The 22,768-nt window shown below is 28.5% G+C and overlaps 2 protein-coding genes across 2 annotated transcripts; both read right to left on the bottom strand.

Moving 5' to 3' along the window:
* Positions 1-12,656: 12,656 nt before the first annotated feature.
* On the bottom strand, positions 12,657-16,328 carry LOC101504617 (uncharacterized). The gene is made up of 8 exons (XM_004503923.4): positions 16,067-16,328; positions 15,730-15,832; positions 14,921-15,028; positions 14,690-14,799; positions 14,410-14,517; positions 14,288-14,333; positions 13,891-14,022; positions 12,657-13,103 (listed from the first exon to the last, which is right to left on the bottom strand). The coding sequence occupies exons 1-8, from the start codon at positions 16,273-16,275 to the stop codon at positions 13,020-13,022; spliced, it is 900 nt and encodes a 299-aa protein (XP_004503980.1). The 5' UTR covers positions 16,276-16,328; the 3' UTR covers positions 12,657-13,019.
* A 2,357-nt stretch (positions 16,329-18,685) lies between these two features.
* LOC101504284 (probable mannitol dehydrogenase) lies at positions 18,686-22,346 on the bottom strand. Its single transcript, XM_004503922.4, has 5 exons — positions 22,026-22,346; positions 21,817-21,930; positions 20,142-20,652; positions 19,411-19,564; positions 18,686-19,185 (listed from the first exon to the last, which is right to left on the bottom strand). Exons 1-5 carry the CDS (start codon positions 22,121-22,123, stop codon positions 18,983-18,985), a joined length of 1,080 nt encoding a protein of 359 aa, XP_004503979.1. The 5' UTR covers positions 22,124-22,346; the 3' UTR covers positions 18,686-18,982.
* Between the last annotated feature and the right edge of the window lie 422 nt (positions 22,347-22,768).

Here is a 22,768-nt window from a genome sequence, read left to right as displayed (position 1 = left end):
TGAGAAAGAAAAAAATAAATATTAATATAGTGTTCAATTTCGTCGGCAGAAGGTAATTTATTTTATGTAAGAAAAGTGGACTTGGTTTTATGTTTGTGTTAAAATAGGAAAAGCATGCTCTATTTAATTTAACTCTATCTTTGGTATTTAATTTTATTAGATACTTTTTCTTTATTATGGTTCTCTTAACTGGGTCCAGCACAGACAGAGTTTTGATTTTTTGGTGTGGAAGCAGATCACGATTCACTGGCATTTGTTATATTAGATTGGAAAAAAGAAACAACAAGGAAAAAGAGTATTCTAGAGAGAGAAAATTCAAGCTTGCTACAAACTGGCAATTACAAATTTACAATCCACATACACGCATATATACTCCTTCTCTTTCTAAAATATTTTCTACTATTTATTAATAATAAAATAATAATATCTTGGTCAAAAATAAATAAATAATAATAATTTTCATGTACATATCAGAGAAGTGTATGACTAATTATTTTATTTATTTTTTATATGGTTAATTTGATGAAATTTTTTTATTTTAAAATAATTAAATTATTTAACTATTTCAAACGAATTAAGAAAATACGATAAATAAGAGAAAAAAATGATAGTAACGATTTGACTAAATTATTTTATTAATAATTGGTATATTAATTTTGCAAGGTGAATAATAATTTATAAATAATATATTTAATATTAATTAAAAAAATTATATTAAAAATCACAATTTTTTATTATAAAATATTTTTGTAAATTTAATTGTTAACATAAGATAGATATAGTATTTTCGTTAAAAATGATTAAGAAAGAAAATAATTATTAATTAATATTAGTAACCAATTTTATGGTTATTATTGAAGAGATTTGATGGGTGAGCTAGTATTTGAAGTATTAAAGTTGAAAGAAAATTGTGCATGTGAGTGTTACGTGTAGGTACTTTTTAATGTATTGTTGTTTGTGTTTCATTGAAGTTAAAGTATATAGTATAGGCAAAGACTTGAACTAGTGGGTTTTGACTGTGTCCTAAATGTGATGTACAATGGATTCTTTCCTTCATGCTTTTTAGTTCTACACCTGTTTCTAACCTGGATATCACTTTTTCGTTTATTTTTCATCCATTCTTTCATTGTTCATAGTTCTTGCCTCTTTTTCTTTACTAATTCCTAACATATTCACATGTACATACACATTCTTATGTGCACGGAAATAGAAATTGTTGATAACTAAGTTGTATTTATGGTGTGCCTTTATTGTTGACATTTTCGAGCTATATGGATTTTTTTATTCTTTTTATTGCTTTTATGTTTTAATAATTAATAAAAATAGTAGTAATTACTAATACAAAATAAAAACATGGACCAGTGACATTGATTGTGTTGCATATTCAATTATTCATGGTCCAAATTTGAAGCCTTTTCAACGATAAAATTTGAAGCCTTTACAGATAATATATTGGGATATTTTTCGCTGTGATCTAATAGACCCTGATCTTGTTTGCTTAGGAGTAGTTTTTTTTTTTTTTTTTTAAGTGCTAAAGAGATAAATTCTTATAATCATTACATGAGCACTAAATCAACCAAAATTTACATGTTTTCTAATGGTGGATTTCTTCCTCCTATTCACGTAAAAAGGGTATCTAAAATAGTTTTAATTCTTAATTTAAAATATGAATAAAGGGGAATGCTATAACATATTGAGAGTATCCGATTTTAAATCGATGTTTGATATTGTTTATATTTAATTTTAAATTTAATTACAGTTTTAATCTCTCTATTACTATTATTATTAATTTACATAGTTTGTGAATTGATCTCTTTATTTTAAAAGTCGACAATTTTAATTATTCTTTTATATTTTTAAACTAAAATCGATAATTTAACATACTTTTAATGATGTGACATTCAATTCTATAATATAGAATCATCTAAATGCATTAATTTTTCATATGTCATTTAATTAAATTAAAAATATAAAAAAATTATGAAGTTAAAACCTAAGTTTTTACGACGTTTTATTTCAATTCCATAAGTATTAATCATTCTACATAATCCTATCATATGTCATGTTATTTAAAACATTTCACGTCATCATTTTTTAGTTAAAAAATAAAAAGAATTGATTAAAACTGCCAACTTTTAAAATAAATAAGACAAAATTCGTGAATCAGTAAAAATTATAATTATAATTAAAACTTAATTTTACTAATGTATAATATGAACTATTTATATCTAATCAACAATTAAGATCGTTTATTAAAATAAATTATTAAGATAAATTATTCGAAGTTACTACGTATAGGTCTCTAAAATATTTGGTACTCATAATTGTTAGAATCTCCTTGATTAGAGCCTACATGATCTCTAACATTATCAAGTTGTTCGATGTTACATAAGGTTTTAGATGCACTAGTAAAACACTAAAACAAATGATGATTTCAAATCTACCTATATGTTGTTGTTGTTTTGGGGGCTGACCACATTATTTGTGCAATAATTGATATCATGCAGATCACCTCAACAAATCCATGAATGTCGCTTTGAAAAAGGTAAAAATATGTTTTTAAGTATATAGTCAAAACTCACTACGAATCAATTTTATTTTTTAATTTTTACCAATTCTATCTGAATGTTACTATTTCTATTTTTTTTTCCTTGCATAAGATACGGATCTTACTTCATTTTCCAATTATTTATTTTATCAAATTAGTTAAACTTCCATTCACTACTAATTAATATAGTAATATGTTTGAGATGACGAGTATATACGAGAGGCATCTATAGTATAAATAATTTTTTTTTGTTGACAAATCTATATATAGTATATAAATCATTGAGCGAAATATAAAAATTATTCCAATACAGCAAATCATAGAAGGCCGGAAGAAAACTAATAAAATGAAGCATGCCAATAGTTTATACCGTCACGACAAGAATAACATGTTACCTTTTAATTCGATTTAACACAAAGTATTAGAGAAATAAAATAACTCTGTTGGGTTAGAATAAACTTTTGACTATGCCACTTGACAATTACAAAATTCATATCAACACATGCTAATTTGAGAAATGTGAGGGTTCAAAGTTGAGGTTCTGAATTATATATATGGATTTAAGAATTGGTGATTTTATGGATTATAGGTTTGGTTAGATTTAAGATTATTGGATAATATTTTATTTTAGTTTTTTATAAGAGATAAATGAATTATAATTATTTAGTCAGTAAAATTTGATATACAATATATTAAATTTTGTTGATTAAATTATAATTTAATCGTTTCTTATAAAAAAGGACCAGAGATGATAATAATTTTTTATTTTTTTTTTAACAACAGAAAAAATAAATCCTGAAAAAAATTGTCATTCTTTCATCTTGATTGTCATGGTTAATCCATGTAAAAGATTAAGTGTCACTGCCACATTAATATTTTTTAACAAAAACTAAAAAGATATTAAATATTTAAAAAAAATAAATGCTCTAAATAAGAAAAAAATAAAAAGAAAGGGGCCCCAAGATGGACTTGTGTTATAATGTTAATTAATGGATCATGATGCATGTAAAATTTTCATTTGTGCTTAAGATAATAATTCAAATAGTTATATGTATACATTGATTTGATTGACGTTGAATCCATTAACTTAATTGTGAATCGGCTAGTTATGAGTTGTGTTTTAGTTTTAAGCCAAACTATGACTTGGCAAACCCATTCATATCAATTAATCAACATTGTATGTTAAATAAATTTCATATATATTACTTGTAAATAAATAAATAAAAATATTAATTTTTCTTCTTCTTATCACTGTACAATCTGACAATAATAAATTTTGTAAAAAAAATACTGACAATTATAATTTTCAAGACTAATCTTTGAATCTAATTAATAAGGTAATGAGTAAACCTCTAACAAAATTATTGGGTTTTTTTCTTCTTCTTTTTGTTTATATATTTTAATCAAACATTTTTTTAATAAAAATTAACATGAAAAAATGATTCTCACAGTTATTTTCTAGAGAAACATTTTTTATAATCATCTTTCCATGTCTTATTATTTAATGAACAATTAATATTTAGAATACTATTTACTATGAATAATTATGTCCATGTTTGTTACAAGACTTTGACAAAAATATTTCTATGTATAACGGTTCTTAAAAATAACACAACTTTCACTGTTCTCATAAAATTGCTCAACGACACGATGAGAAAATAAATTATCACAAAAGTGAAAATAAATTTTAATGTAATTACTTATAAATGTTTCTCTTACAATAATAATTATTTATAGAAATATAGTAAAATATTAATCAAACATTTATTTTAAAATATACTCATGAATAAATTTCTCATAACTAGAAAGTTATTCGCACTAATAAATGTAGAAAACATGTAAAAAAAATACACTTTATATATTAGAAGTAGAATTAGAATAATATTTATGAGTTTTGTGCCACATGGGCAGCATCCGGTGTCGGTGGTGATTTTTAAATGAATATACTTTAAATATAAAAAGTGGTTTTCGTCAATTTATAAAAGTATGTCCACGTCATATAAAAATAAGTGTGATCGTGATTTGGGTATGATTATTTTCGTGGTTGGCACAAAAGTTAGTATTATTATTTACTCTTATTTTATTAAGTTAATTCATAATTAATTGATTAAGATAGTATAATATACATTGTATTTGAACAGTTTATGTTTTGTCTTTCTCGTCTGGTTATATGTATATTCTCCTAAATGTAGTAAAATGGCAATAATAAGAAAATTAAAATTTCATGCCTTTTATTTCTTTTACCCCTCGTGAGTGAACGATAGAAACTCTTTCTTTTTTACATTCACTCTAACATTATCTTTATCGGCGGATGAAATTCATGTATGTTTTATCACTTTATATAAGATTTATTTTTAAAATGCAAAATTTATATTAATTTCATCACAATTTATTTGGTACATTTAAAAATGAACAGTGTTAGTCTTAATTTTTTAACTATTAAATGTATTATTTTTCTCACATCAGCATCTATATATTATATATAAGTACGGTTAAATTATTTATCTTTGGAGTTTAATCCCCTTAAATTTAATAAATCAGGTTTAGGGTTCAATTTCTTCCTTTGGTGATAAAGAAAACTGCTCTCTTTCACCGTAGTGAGAAGAACTCTTCACCGTTCTTCTATTACTGTAAGAAGATCCATCATCTATCTCCCTCCCAATTTGTTCGTATTTGTGTCGTTGTCGTCGTTTCCAAATTTGTCTTCGATTCTTAATGATTTTTTCGTCTTTGATTTTTAATATAGAACGGAGGAGAGAAACATCGGAGGTAGACACTAAAGAACGCCAGAGAGAAAAAAAAACTTGGTTATTAAATATTAATTATTTTAAAATAGAAAAGAATGTAAATTTTAAAAATTTAGTGGTATTAAATTTAAAATATGACCGAACTTACTTGTACATAATATGTCATAAGACTGTTGATGATTTCATTTGATAGTACAAAAAAAAAAAATTAAATGTGTTGGAAATAAAGTATTCAAATCACGTATGTACACATCTCTGTTTTTTATTGAGTATAAAATTATATATATATATATATATTTAATATTTTTATATATTATAAATTATAATATCTTCTCAATAAAAAATATGAACATACATATAAAATTTTAAATAACAATAATTTTACTAGTAATGCGAGGTCAGGGACAAGATGAGAGTGAATATCAACATCATAAATTGAGACTTATTCAAGCAATAGCTACAACTACGAGTTATTTTGTGAACTTTAATATCATGTCTTCTTTCCCCGTGCAATGACATAAGAGTTTATAAGTTTAACACTTTGTTAAGGAGTGTATCACTTGATATTGAGAGAAATAATAGATTGACGTTTTCGTAAATCATTTTATTACCGCACATTTACTCAAATTCTAAAGTCATACTAGTAGTAGTATTATACTATTATTTTATTTTATTAAATTAATATATGATTTATAGTATAACCAAGGCGACTATGTGTCGGTACATTCAGACCTTTAGTACTAGATATTTAATTAGTTTTTTTACGTTATTTTTAGTCTTTAAAAATTAATAATTTTTAAAAAATTTAAAAAAATTTATTTATTTTTAGTTTTTATTTTAATTTTATAGAAACATTTTTAAGAACTAAAAGTATTAATTTTTTATAAAACTTTTCAAAGCAGAGAATAAAAAAAATATTTCAAGGATGAAAAAGTTAGGAATTTTTCTATAAAGATTAAATATAAAATTTTGAAATTTTAAAAGGACTAAATTTATTTATTTATTTATTAGAATTACGATTTTTAAGATTAAAACATACCTTTAAAATATTAAGATGCACATAAGTTTAATATATATTGTAGTTTTCATCTGTTTACTTATATGTTAACAAAATGACAATAATAAGAAAATAAATTATTTCCACCTTGGACAAACTCCTGCATTTTACCCATACAATGTTGGAAGAATTTATAAACTCCAGCTTGTTGTTGAGGATTTTGGGGAGTAATGGCAGGAACAACAATTTAATGTTTTAGGATTATAAAATATTTTAAACGCCGCATTTTTTTTCAAATTCTAAAGGCATGCATATTTTTTTAACGTTTACATGATATAAATTTGTGGAAATATTTTAGTTTGGAATGACAATTGAATTCATACTTATTAAATATTCACACATACAATTTTACGATAAATAAGATAAAAAAGTGTATTATGGACATGATAATGGATGGATGGATACGTGTACAACTATCTTATAATCCACCTCTTCCAACAGTGATGACCTAAAAACTTTGGAGATATAAAATAAACTTTAAGATAAAGTTTTTTTTTTTTTTTTTTTTTTTAAGAGATGATAGCATAAAAATAAAAAGTCTTACAAAAATAAATGAATAGTTTATTAGTTCTACATATATGGTAAAAGTAACATCTAATATTGAAAACACTTATGATTTTTAAAAATACAATAAAATTAATTTTTTAATTATTTTTCAAAATTGTTTTAATTTATATAGTTAAAATTGTAAAAAAAAAGACATGAAATTGTGCCACAATCCAGATTTGAACCATTAACAACCTTGCAATTCACTAACTAAACAAACAAATATTTATTAAAAAAATATTCAACTTAATTTATAATAACATAAATTCAAATTACATACAAAAAATTTCACTCATTCAATAATATATTATTAGATAAATATTTTTCAAAATCATAAATGTTATATTTTAAACCAATTTTGTCATTGAACTATAATAATTTCTTATATCCCTAGAGATAGGTCTAAATTAATATTAAATATAATTACATATTTGACATTAATTTCTTATATGACTCAAAATGCTGTAACCTCTCTCCTCACTCCCTACATTAGGGAGTTTTTTTAACTTTGTCTTCGTTCTGGTGGAACCTAACTATCCATGCGAGGATCTCATTAACACAAAATAATCATCATTTTTTTTTCACTCAAATAGAGAAGAAAAACATAATTAAAATTCAACCATAAAACAGAAGTAATATCAAGATATTATTATTAATTTTATGACAACAATATACATGTTATATTTAAAATAAATTTATACACATATTGTGTAAAAATAAAAATAAATACAACATACAAAAAATTATATACGCAAATATATAAAGTACTTTTTGTAACATTACTCGATGATAGGTCTTTGCGGGTGGTGGTATGATCACCATCCCATCCCCAAACTATCCTTGGTGGGACAACATTTTACGCCCATGGGCTCCAAATGGGGAATCCCAACGGAGATCTTCATTTACAAATATAAATTGACATGCCTACATGACACAATATTTTCATTAGAAAATGATTATAAATTGATATCAAAATTTATAGATATGATTAATGTGATAGTCACTTTCAATTCAACAATTGTTTGTAAAAATTATTTATTTGAAAGAATATTATTTAATGAGTGTAATTCTTCGGATGTAGTTTAACCAACTGAGCTAGTAGTTGAATAAACCATAGATTTAAATCTATCATAAATATGTTTTGGATACAAAATTTGGCACACACTACATATAAATACGATATTCTAACTTTTACATTGAAATATCTCTCTTAGTCTCCATCCCTCCATTCACGTTCTTATTATCAATCCTCGAGTCTAATACCTACACATTCCTTTACGGTGTCATAAATTGTGTGCCCAAATAACAAAACTATAAATATATTTTATGTAGAGTGGAATGAGACCAAAGAAATAAAGAGATTTCGAGGGCTTGTAACAAAGTATGCTCTTAATACCAGGTTATAAAGAAAATTGGGTATAATGTCCTTTTGAAATATGAGTGCTAAAATTTAATAACATTGAGATTGAGGCATATGTTCAACCATAACTTAGCACGCCACTATTTTAGCCTTGACCAATATTTTTGAGATATCATCCAATTTGGATCTTGCGTGTAAGACCTCTTCATTTTATCCTCTATAATATCCTTAGAGTGTTGAAGAGTGTGAATGTTGCTTACAAACTATCATATCATTAGCCACTCAAGGCTACAAGACTAAAAAGTCTATTAGTTATCGAACGCAACATATATTCTACCCCTACTTGGCACGTCAATGTTCCAACCTCACCTCAAGAATCATTTTTAAAGTATTATATGTTTTAGACCATGTGTTAAGACCTCATAATATTGTCTTTAGTAAAAGACACATCAGTTTGTAGAGGAGTCTTCGTTTTATTATATGTAAATTATCTTTAGCATTGATTCTTAAGCAATGCGATACTATTTAGTGTACTAAAACAAAGGTCTCCCATCGAGACTAGTGGGCTAAAGGATTGTCAACCCTCATGCATCACTAAGACCTTCGTTTCTCACTGACAACAACAATGATTCAATTTGGGGTATGAAATAGCAGCCATAGAAATGACAATGCAATAATTGAAGACAATTTTCTTTTCCGCAAGAGGTGTTGTACTCGAGAACATTGTGATGCTCAAATTATTATTTGAGTGAGAAGTGAGAGGTATTACATAATGAGTTATTTACCTTTAAATTATATTAAATTATGCGCGCAATCATTTAAGTTTGATAATTTTTTCGAATTACGTTCATAAAATGCTACAATCTAATTGATTCATTGCAATGAGTTGTATGTTGAAGCTACTTTCTGCAAGTAAAGAGATTGGGACATTGAAGGAGTTTTATGAAGGAGGTCACTAGTCCAATCTTTGACGCTCACAGTTTTTCCTCGCTCTAACTAATTACAAACCACTCATATTTTCCTATCTAAAAAAATGACATTGATTATGTGGATAAATTTTTTTTATCAAAATTTTTAGACTATATACATGTGTTTAAATCGTGGCAGAGAAAATAAAAAATATAAACCATTTATAAAATTTAATAAATATTTTTTAAATAATTAATAAGAAATATATATTATTATAATATTTGTTAGAATTTCTAATAATCGGATAGATTCAATTGCACTAATCATTAAAAGTGAAACAAATAATTAAGTGTATAAACACAAAAAGACTAAAAAAAAATTAAATGACCTAGACCTAAATTGAGATTTTGTCAATACCTTTACATCCACTTAAGTTGATAGTTCAAGTGTCACATTCTCCCTCTTGGATATTTGGCATTAGTTTTCTTTTGACCTCATTGAAAAATAAAATGTGTATTTGTGGAAAGTGCCAAGTTAAGTGTATAATTACAAAGCTAATAATTGGGTAAGTCCATGGTATTCCTCAAGTTGTAATAACAACAGGCCACGTTAAAAAACATGTGAGGGAGGGTGGGGCTATAGACAACCAAGCAAGTCCCAATATCATAATTTTATAGTGGGACCTAAAATGAAGAACAATAGGCCACAGCTGGCAGTAGTGTTCTCTTCTGTTGGGTGGAAAGTGAACTGTGAACCACACGATGCCCTTTCACTTCTAACCTCGCCAAATCTAAAAGACAAAATAGAAAATATTGGGTCACATACTTATTTTGTATGTAATGTACAATCAAATATGGAAAGTTTTGTTACTAGGTAAATCATAGTTCAAAATTGATTAAAAACACTAGTGACGATAACACAACATTTTAGATCATCTATTCACCTAAGTTGGTAAGAAGATAATGAATTTTTAATTGGGATGACTAACAAGCCACTCATGAAATATTGAACCATTTTCAACTATTTATCCATAAAATTTACCTCTCAAATTTAACTTGAGTATAAGAATCTAGATAATTAAAATTTAACGGTTTTCATAATTGTTGCATCTTATAGTCAAAATAGGAAACTTTTTATTGTTTTTATAGTGTGGAAGTAACAAGTTAAATGTTTTAGAATTACAAAAGATTTTAACACTACATTAAGTATATAAATCATATATCTTATAAACGTAACATTTAACTAAGTAAAATTTAATTAATGACACTTGATCTTAACAATTTTTTCCATCCTAGTACTATCATAAAACCCGGCTTCAATTGCACTTCAACCACTATTTATTTTGACTTGTCTTTTAGTACGGATTTTACATGAATGCCATGAGTTCAATGCTTTTGTTCCTGCAACTGCAACCCTGTTAGCTATACTCATTCAATACATGAGTTGATTCAAGGCTTGTCCATTTCATTCTTTTTACTTTTTCTTTCAAAAAAAAAGAAAAAGAAATTGATCATTATTGAATAAGGGACCGGTCAAATCAGATACATAGTTCCTTTGTTGCCTATCAAAACTGTCGGTGGCTTTGTTCTACTCTCTCACTTCTATAACTATTAGCCTTTTTTATTTTATAGAATATCTTCTCTTTTTAGTTGCTTTAAATAAAAATAAAATAAAATACTCAAGTTTATACACCACAACAAGTAAAGGCATTTCATTATTATAACGGGACAACACTACATACAAGTTTTTTTTTTTTTTTTGTATAAGATACAAGTCTTTCTTTCCACCTTGTTCATTGAAATACATAATTTGACACACCACCTACTATTACACTATAAATATAATAAATACATAAGAGGGATTATTGGTGTAACATGTACATCAATAAACATTTTTATATATGTTGAGTTAGGAGATAGTATTATAACATGCATTGAAAACAAGATCCGTCATATTCATACATTTTTCACAAAGTGATAAATAATTTGTAATTAAAATGAAGATCTCAAAATTCCTATTTAGTTTTTACAAAATAATAGTAATAATCAACCTTCTTATATCTGTAACTAAAAAATCAATTAGCTAAATAGACATGTCTCTCCAAAGATACCCAAATTATACGCATCGCATAAAAATAAAAATAAATGCATATTGCATCAAGGCATCAGAATATAAATAGAACTAAGTAGTTTAATAATTGCCTATATCAGATCAACAAATTGTAATTAAGTTGTATTCACTTAGCTAATTGAGTTAAGGAGATAATTAAACTTCACCAGAGCAAATTGATGTTTAAACCGCATTGTCTTGGCATGTTTAATGCGAAATGTTTTTTTTATTCAATTCTTATATTTTGTAGAATATATATACAAGATGCAATCATGACGGTGATAATGACTATAACTACCACTATTATTATTATTGGTATTATTGAAAGCCACATGTACAGGTGAATCCATCTTGCCTAGAAAATGTGACAGCGAGACTTGATATTTTTTTTTAATATGAAATTAGAGTGAGGGATGGTATGAGTGCCACTGAATCGAATAATTACAAAAAAAATTATTTTTTTTATCTTTATAACATTAATTAAAATTGAATTTGCAACTTATCAAAACTAATATTTACTTTTTTACTCTTTTGTTATTAGACTAAATAATTAGAATTAGCGAAACTTGAACTTAATCATAATAAGAGCACCACAACATTACAAGCTGGACGTAATTTAACTCTTTTAACTCACGTTTAGGTACATGCCAGAACAACTGAGTTAATTTTTTACCCAACAAGAACACGAAGCTCAAAGGGTGACTCATAAACCGACGTGTCGTACGACATATAAACCATTTCTGATTGCATTAATTTTATGAACAAGTGAATTTAATCTCTAAAATTATTTTTAAGAGATTAATGTCATTTGTCATAGGAATTAAATTGTCCAAATTCCCTAAATTCAAAGACTAATTCATAAGAGTATCATATTGATCATAGTTTTCGTGCTCGGTCTGTTACACAGTAACAAAATGAGTTAATAATTATCAAATTATTAATTAAATCAATTTGATAAAACAAATAATTAAACTCAAATGATTAATAAATTTTAGTGAAAAATAAATTCTTCTAAAATAATTAAGTTTGAATTAGAACAATTAATTGTAGGCCTTTAGTTTGTATTACTAAAGTCTATTTTCTTAGTGAATTGGAGGGATATGAAAAAAAAATTAAATCAATTTGATAAACAACTCTGATTTAAAAAAGAAAAAAAATAAAGAATTATTTTCTCTAAGGTAGCCAATAAATACAAATAAATAGCTTCAAAACATCGCTATCTGCATTTTTAACAATTGTGCTGGTGTTAGATCATTGGAAAACACAAGTCACGGATAAAGGTCACAGCATAGATTTGTAGCTACATGAGAGTCTCGCAGCCACTTGTTCGCCAACAATACTAGTAAAGACTCACAACCGACACAAAATAACACGAAAAAATCAGGATAATATCAACCGAGTAAAATTAAAAACATAAATAATTGATACAACAGAACTTATTTTACCCAATACCCTTTTTCTTATGGTGACAAAAAAACTGTTCTATGATTTGACTGAATATCAGGGTTTGCATGTATCAGCAATTGACTCACATCATGTGCTATTTACTATCTTCCAAACAAAATGCACATGTAAGCCAAACCTCCCAAAAAATGTTATTTCTAATAACACCTGAAGTAACATGGTATGTGCCGAGTCCAATTACAATTGGACATGTTATCATCATCATCATCATAGTACTTTGTATTGCCTTATGGCATGCGTGGATGCATGCATCAGAGAAACTTGTTTGCATGCTGTTCCTTATGTCTTCCATACCCGAATAGTTCCATCTACCGATGAAGTTAACATGCAGTTCTCCTTTGGGTGATAACTTACACTTGTTACCTGACAAAGAAAATCAAATGTATAAGGTAATGATGACATTGTCATTAGACTAGAAACATACAATAAGGTAGACAAATTAATAATTAATGTAATAATAAAGTACCTCCAGTGGACCAAAATTGCACCAATATTAAGTTAATAAAATAATAACTGTTTTAGATGTTATGGGGGAGAGAATGTTGTGTTCACAACTAAGGTTCTGTTTGGATAACCACTAATTAAGCCCTTATAGCATAAACGTTAATTATGTAAGTGTTATGAACAAAAGATAAAATAAAGTGAAATAGTTTTTTTTATAAACTATATAGATGTTTCATGAGCTATAGTAGAGAGCTTATAGAAATAAGTTCAAAACAACTTATGGACTATCATAAGTTTCCATAAACTCTCCCAAATACTTATGTCAATAGATAATTTCAAATAAATCAATCCAAACATTGCCCGAAGTTATCATTCCATCTTAATTATCACGGGTTTGTAGTGACGATTATTTTGATATTGGGCTTCAAATTCAATATCAATATATAACGATACAATGCAAAAGAAGTGTCTCTCAAATAGAAATCATATAATTCAAATGACCAAGTCAGTAATAAAAAGTCCTCGATTTTCCCCGTCAAAGAGCACATCAAAAACATGACAAAACGATAAACATGTTCTGCGTTAAAATATTAGTTCAAGAAAGCTAAGCAATGAGTAAAAAAACAGGAAAGCTATGCGATGTTTTTCAGGTATCTCCTTCCACAGTTATCTTCGAGAAAGAATAAATTAGTAAAAAAATATTTACCACTGACGAATGAGCTCTGAATTTTGAAACAACTGATGCATCTACAAGATCCCAGAAATAGACGAAGCCGTCTTCAGAGCCACCGGCTACATGAGCATCCGTATTGGTAAGGCAACAATCCAATTTGTAAGACTGAGGACAATTCAATATAAACAGATCAATTTCAGAAAATGCTCACACCAAAAAAGTTTGAACTGAATACAGTCAAGTTACTTAAAACAGAGGAAAAACATGCTTCAGGAATTGGTAATTGCAGAAATCAATAAATAGTATTACACAAATGTAGATATACTAATGACAGAATATCAACTTGCATACTAACATTGTTAGTAGATAATGCTACATATATGGAACATTTGAAAGTGCTATAACCAGATTTAGTAGTTTGCAGACTAACCTTATTAGTGTGTCCTCTATATTCTTGTAATAGTTCACCAGTGGATCTGTCAGAAGAAAGGAAAATGAATCTACCAGGGATATGGATTCGTAGTAAATGTTCCAGAAATGTTACCAACATACCTGTCCAGAAGACGCACAGTAGAGTCTAAGCAGCCGGCAAGGACACAGTTACCGTCGTTTGACATTGATATACAGTTGACAGGTTGCCCTAAGCTATCGGATATTTCTCTAGTGAACAGAATAGAGAGGCTTAGTAAAATTTCATAATGCACATAAAGTTTATGGCAACAACAGAAGTGTCTAATTCGAAATATTGCCTGACATGTATTACAAAGTGTTTTTTTTAACATAAACACATTAATTATGAAAAATATAGATCTTATATATATTGCTAACAAACCTGCCGATACGAATATCAAATGTTCGAACAGTTCCATCAACACTTCCTCCGATAATCTCAGTTTTTGTTAAACAAACGGACATCACACTATCTGCGAATGTGTCGATAATCTGCATATCATTTACAAGTTTGTGACTCCTGATTAAAAAGCCAGCAGAAAAAAATTGGGTGCATCACATGTAATAAATGAAGAAATAAGTGAGGTTAGGGGAATGAATTGATGAAATCCACCTGAATTGGTTCTGTGCTGTGGGATCTGCAGTCCCAAGCACGCAATGATTGATCATAGCCCGCTGAAACTATAACAGACGAATACTCATTGAATTTTACACCATTTACCTGCAGAACAAATTACCTATTAGACACTATAAATTTATTGTCTGCTCTGGATTTAAGGTTGGGTGGGGAAATAGACTAGTATATCACAAATTCACAATCACAATAATAACAATTATTAAGAGCTCAAGATCAAGGTTATAAAAAAGGCTGGGCACCCACAATTGCAGCTATGCCGTCAAGGTTTTTGAAGTCCCCGAAACCATATCTTGACTACAATTGCGGTTACATTAGACGCAATTATCTTCAGTTTTTCTCAATATCACAAACCGCTACGCAACAGCAATGCAGCCACAATTTCAAACCTTGCTCAAGACCATATATACTCTTGAGTAATTAAGTTTGAATTTTTTAAAAATGGATCCTAGACACCTAGTATTTGAGAAAATAAAAAAAATTACAGGGGTCACCTATGCTGAATGTGCACATTGGCATAGGTTTAGAATCCATGCATATATAAATTGGTGTCATAATGTAGCACCAACACTTCACATCAAAGGCGTGTCCAGTGTCCAGTGTCCAGTGTCCAACACTGACACCGAGACATATAGACTAGTTACATTCATATATTTCATTTTCTCAAATTATTACCAGTGTGGAAGTGTCAATGGTGGTCAGGTGTCCGTGCATCCGTGCTTCATAGGTGTCATTTGTAAAAAGTAAAAAGACAATAAGGCAATAACAGTAGAGAGAATAAAAAGTACCTCACCATCATGACCACGAAATTTTCGAATTACACGTCCAGTTGCAACATCCCAGTAGAATATCTGCCTATCTCCACCACATGAACATAACTTGGAATTGTCCCTATATTAGTAAACAACGTGTAAATTCAGTTACATTTCCTGACTTACTAAAAACTGAAACATGATTAGTTTTCTCTTAAGTTGCAAAAAGAATAAAAACTTATACATGCTTGCATTCTAAATATACATAAATTTCATAATTCACTCAAATGTAGCAATCAAATTAAATTACATTACAATCAGAATATATCATGAATGAAGTAAAGTGAGAGGGAGAGAGAGAGAGAGAGAGTACGAGGTGACGTGGACATCGCGGACTTCACGGCCATGGGATTTATAGGTTTTGATATGGATGCCACGGTGAGGATTCCAGAGGCGTATGGTACGGTCTTTGCCGCAACTCAGGCAATAATTACCGTCGGCGTTGAACCTTGCGGCGAGCACGCCACCCTCGTGACCTTTCAGCACGTTCACTTCCTTCTGAGGAAGATCTTCTGCACTCATCGCTTCTTCGTCTTCACTACCAGGACCCAGATGGAGATAGACGAAACCCTTTCTCCGCTCACAAACAACAAGCCCAATTTAGGGATGGGCCTGATTTATCATATATGGGCCACAATCTTTTTGAGCCCGTTATAGCTTGTTCACGTGTCTTAAAAATGATCATTCTTAAGAATTTTCATTTGTCTATTGAAAAAATCTAAATCTAAAAATAATTTAAAGTTGTTTTAAATGATAATTTTTTAATAATTTTTCGTAAAAATTATTTTTTATGATTAAATTTTTTAAAAATTGATTTTTTTGAGGTAAACAAACATAATAATTACTATTTCTATTTTTAAAAAAACATCTCTAATAGTTTATTTTTAAACTATTAAATGTCAACTTGTTTTTCCATAGTCCATATGAAACGAGCCTGAAGTCAGACCAAAGAACTTCTTATGATATGATTTGCTAAACTTGTTTTCTTAGGAAAATTTGTTTGAATTTTCTTGAGCACAAATTGATGAAATTTCAAGTATGCCTTTTCAAATTATTGTATTGTGTCATTTTGATGTCCATGAAATAGTAGCTTAATAGTAAAAGTTTGATTTTATAATTTTAAAAGATAAAAGTGAAAATGAGATTTGTGCGTTAAATTCCAAATATTTAATAGTGTTAGTGTAAAAAAAAGGATCTAATTTCAAAATTTTAAATTTATATGAATTCAATTAAACAATTTTCAACTATAGCCAATTAATTGAAAATTCAATAAAACTATAGGGACCAATAGATTAATTTAAAATTATTTTTGCTCTTTTGAATAGGTTTTTTCCGTTGCTTTATCCTCTTATTGTTACTGATGCGGGATGCATTTGCATTATTGTAACAATATTACATTTTTTATATAAAAATTCCAAGAAATGATTCCTCCATAAAAGAAATTCAAAACCATGAAATAAATACATTGTAATTATAGTTTAGAATTGCTCATTATTTACACGTTTTGTTTTTATTGACCCTTGGATGCTTTGTTATTAGCCACCAAAAAGATGATTGGTATTTTTTTTGTTGCAAGAGTTATAAGATTATGAAAAGTTACACACACTATGACAGATTTCTATTATCGTTATTAATTTTAGTTGATTCTATGGTGAGATTTTAAATATTTTAGGAACACAATATTTCTTCTTTTTTCTAATTCATTTTTTTTTACAAGGAAACACAATCTATACCAATATGGATTGATAAGTCATGTTCAATTTTGAGAATATAGTGGATGAGAACAAAGAGAATATAAAAATGTTACATTGACTCGAATTGATATTCAATTTATTTTAAAATATATTTTTATTTATATAAAAAAAAAAGTTAATCCAACTTTGATCTGTGTTTGACACTCTCAATTTTAAATTTACTGAATTCAATTTGAATAACAACAAGGGACTTGTGGATGAAGAGACCTTAACAATGTGTTTAGATTTGTCAATCGAAATAAATGTATAAAATACAGTCCGGATTGGTCAAACTCATATTGGGCCTAATCGTTTCTGTGCTACTACAGCGACAACCTATAAATGCTGGCCCAGAATGACCACTTCTGCGCATGAAGGTCATGGCTTTTGGAAAGCTTTACCTTTTATTTCATATTTTACACAAATTACTTAATTTACTTTTTATTTAATTTTTTTTCTATTTCATTAAATTCAACTTGAGTTTCAGAAAATATTTTTAAAATTTTCAAAACACAAATGTTTTTAAAAAAATTTGAATTGTGTGTATCAATTTTTTTTCAAATTTTTACGAAACAAAAATGTGATTTAGAATATTCGAACTTTGTGTAAAAAGTTTTCCAAATTACAAATTTGAAAAAAGAATTTCTGAAATATAATTGTATTTTTAAAAATTCAAAATTTGTATTTTGAAAAACATATTTTTCAAATTTTTTAAAACACAAATCTGTATCAAAAACATAAAATTTGAATTTTTTAAAAGAAAAAAATTTGATTTTTATTAAAATGTAGAATAACAGTATAATTAGATGGGTATAGAGTAAAATTTTCTTAATTTATGTGACTACTGTGATGCTTTAGCTTCATGTACAGCATTAGCCCCTCCTGCTCATAGAGCTGCCATTTTGATTTGTTGGAAGGTTTTGTGATTTTTTTTAAATTGGATAGTTTTTCATTCATCGTGCACTTCTCATATATGATAAAGACGAATAATATAATAGAGTTTGATAATAATATATAATAAGATAAGATATTTATCTGATACGACATATGTTGTGTTTAATATATATATATATATATATATAATGCCAGATTTCAATTACTTACGGTAATTTTTAACAATTTAAATTATATAAAATATTTTACAAAACAACTAATATACATTATATTAAAACAAACTTTTTATAACCAAAACAATAAAATTACCAAACAACTTCGCTTTTTATTATTGAAGAAACTAAATTTTTAACTTTAACTTTAAATAACCTTTAAGCTAAAAAAACAAGACCAAACACACTTTTAATCAGAAACATTAAATGAAGATGAAGCAACATAACAAAATCAAAAATCCCAAGCATATAAAAAAATATAAGACAGTCTCATCTTCTAAATTTGCCAATCATGTCTTATACCAATCGTAGCTTCTTTTTTCCAGGATAATGAGACATCCAACACTCCACAATCAAAGTGTTGAAGAATCAAGCAATGTGGCCTCTACTCTACAAGCTTGAGAGGGAGTTGGCCACATCAATTACAAAGCGATATTTCACATCAGCTTTGTGAAGCCTTTCCATGGCTGTGTTGATTTCGTCCATCTTAATCAGCTCAATATCTGCAGTAATGTTGTGCTTTCCGCAGAAATCAAGCATCTCTTGAGTCTCCTTCATCCCTCCTATGTTGCTCCCGCCTATAAGCTTCCGTCCTGCAGTCAAGACATCGGACATGTAAAAATTTAGATATTCCATTGGCCAAATTTCATATCATAATGAAATGCAGACCCTGCTGAAAGTTTCGAGCTTATATGAGCAACAAGAAATGTTTCATGTCAGATGTGTAGGTCACGGATTCGTTCTTTTTTTTGTAAACAGCAATTCAAATGTACAAGTTGTGGCATTTAAGAAGAAGCAGAGAACTAGCAATGGTTTACCTGCGACTAATGGAAAAATAGGGAGCTCAAGGGGCTTGTTAGGCAAACCGACAGTGACCAGCTTCCCATTCAACTTCAGTAGGCCAAGCAGTGGCATCAGGGAATGAACAGCTGAAATTGTGTCTATGATATAGTCCATTGTTCCCATAGCAGCCTGCAAAAAATGTGTGTACCAAAGTACGAATGCATTACAACCAGATATGCATAGCCATTCGATCTTATTTTACTATTGACTTTCATGAAAAAGCAGCTCATCCTGTTGATCCGGCTGATGGAAAAAAGCAAGGTTTTTGCATGTTGAGATACGCAACATGGCTAAGGCTGAGATTAACTACTGTAAAGTCGACTAGAACAACTTGCTCTACATAGCCATATTATTTGTTCAAGTTTCCTAACATGATCTCCAAACACTTTATGTTACACCATTTTTTCATTTCTCATTGGTAGTTAGTTCTTGCTAGTAACTAACTTATTTGATAATCGCTTTTAAAATATGTCAACAACATATAACTCCTAAACAGAAAATACTAAATTAAAGATTATATCATAATATAGTAAATTATATAACAAACAAAGCATATTTATTTTCCACCACAGAGAACTCCAAGGCCCAGGCCTGCATATCTTTAGTAATTCCTAGAGAACTGTATTATGAAGTACAAATTAAACAGCAAAAATAAGAACCTAAATGAAACAGGTTGCTTTAAATATTTAATAGTTTTGCATCTCACCTTCATTTTTTCAGGGTCTTTGGAAACAAGGAAAGAATCAGCACCAAGTTTGTCAATGGCCTCACTTTCCTTGCTTGGAGAGGTACTAATGACAGTAACCTTCAGCCCAAATGCTTTACCAAATTTAATAGCAACATGGCCTAACCCACCAAGCCCTGCAACTCCCAAATGTTTGCCTGGCTCTGTCATCCCATAATATATCATCGGGCTATACACAGTGATCCCGGCACACAGCAGCGGAGCACCAGCATCAAGGGGTAAGTTGTCGGGAAACCGGAGTACATATCGCTGGTGAACAACCACAAAATCAGAATAGCCGCCCTGGGTTCGTGTCCCTTTATAAGGCGAATTATAAGTGAATACAGTTCGAGGACAGTAATTCTCAAGATCCTGATCGCAATTCTCACAAGTCTGACAAGACTCTACAATCACACCAACACCAACTTTATCTCCCTCTCTAAAGTTTTTCACATTATTTCCAACTTTTGTCACAATACCAACAATTTCATGCCTGCAAAACACAATCACAAAAGTCAATGGAAGTTAAACACAGAGATGTCCTGAGTTTACCTTCATATAAGCAAGTATTACTATGTCCAATATTGAGTGTTACACAGAGACGTGGAAGCCTTAAACAACTAATTTAATTGATCAATAATCAAGAATGAGAACCTCACAAAACAAAGGCAACTGATTTAGTTAATCTAACAATCAAATATTGCATCATTTTCAGAGAAAACTGCAGTGGAACTTTCTGCTTGTAGATTGGACCTAGTTCCTCAGTGTTATTCACATACATACAATCCATATTTACACAGTTTTTGCAGTGCACCTGAATAGATTATTATTTATGTAACACATAAACTTGATGGTATCAGCTGATGTAATGTCAGGTTATACAGGCCCATAGTTTATTAGGATTTGACTAATTTTAAGTGAATAGATAATTAAATTAAGTACTCTAAACCATTATTTCAACATTCATTATTTGTTGTGATATGCATACCAATAATTTATTTATTTATTTATTGTTTTAATCCTTCAGTTCCTAGGATAGTGAGGGTCTAGTAAGCCGGAGGTCATCCAATAGATAAATAAAGTCCGATAAAAAATTGTACCAATCAGGATTCAAATCCAGATTCTCCCAGACGAAATGCGTTTAACTGAAGTTAATTAATCACTAGGATCCAATCACTTGGTTGATCATTAATTTATTTATTAGCAATCAATATTATTTACTATGCAATGATTCACTTTAAAAGAGTCAGATCCATTTTATTTAAGTCATCTAGAGGCCAACGCGTGCCAAACTAAACATGATTAAAGACAAGAAAACTAAGTAGTTATAATTCATATAAGAGGTTTATTTAATTATTGATTAGTAACTAAGTGGACACATAATTCAAATGAAGAATTGAGATCCAAGTTCCAACAGAGAGTGTATTTGACATAATCATCATGAAGCAATAGTGTTTTTTGTGAAAAAGTAACAATATGTCTCCCGTCACAATCCATGATGTCAGATCATATATTATATTTTAAGTTTATAAACAATTGCATCCATTTTTCTATTATATAAAAGGACCAGATCTTCGTATTTTATAATAATTTTAGTTTGAGCGAATAGAAAATAATAAAATATGAAGAGAAATTGCAAAAAAAAAAAGAAGCATACCCTGGAACAACAGGGTAAGTAGTAAAACCCCAATCATTCTTAAGAGTGTGTAGATCAGAATGACAAACCCCACAGAATAGAATTTTGAGACTGACATCATCTTCACCAATTTCCCTAAAAAAAAATCACGTGAAAAAGTAAGTCCCCGTGATTGAGTGTTTAAAAAATATAAATATAATAGTAAGAGAAGAGAAGAAAAGAAAAAGAACCTTCTAGAGAAATGAAAGGGGGAAAGGACGCCAGAAGTGTCTGTTGCAGCCCAACCGAAAGCTTTGAGAGGAAGTTCAGTTGGAGGTGATAACGCCATTTCTTCTTGAGTTTGGATTGGGAATTGTGAATGTGTTATTTATTTATTTATGCCAAGGAGTTAGTGAGTACCTAGAAACAACGCTCATTTATTATTCTTTCTTCAGTTTATTTCCATTCAAAACTCTACCGACCAAAATCAACCAATTTTGGACCATCGTGTAATCATCATTCCATTTACTCATTTAGCCTTCTCTCCATCACTCAACTTCCCTCTTTATTTCAAAATATGGAATGGACCCCTTCATTCATAAATGCTACTACCTCCTTCCGTAATCAATATTATTTCTTCATCGATATAAACAATCACTTCTTTTTTTAAATATATATTTTATTCATTTCTTTTTAAATATTATAACTCAATTTACTATATTCTAACTTTTTTTTAATTAAAGTGAAAAAATCATAAATGATCATTATAAGGACATATGTAATATACTTAAAAATCATATTAGATATTGCCCTTACGTCTTATCTCAAATACTAATTATCAATATTGTTAAGTTGGACTTATCATAAGTTCAGATTCAAATTTTATAATATGAATTAATTATGGGGAAATTTATCATTCTCTTAAAAAAAATTAAAAAAAAATCAAAAAACCAAGTATGAACGTTAATGTCTATTTCTAAGGGAACATATATTT

Source organism: Cicer arietinum, chromosome 6 (genome assembly GCF_000331145.2).
Source record: "Cicer arietinum cultivar CDC Frontier isolate Library 1 chromosome 6, Cicar.CDCFrontier_v2.0, whole genome shotgun sequence".
In the NCBI taxonomy this organism is placed as follows: domain Eukaryota; kingdom Viridiplantae; phylum Streptophyta; class Magnoliopsida; order Fabales; family Fabaceae; genus Cicer; species Cicer arietinum.
Note: the sequence above shows the minus strand (reverse complement) of the source record. Positions and strands in the feature narration are given on the sequence as shown.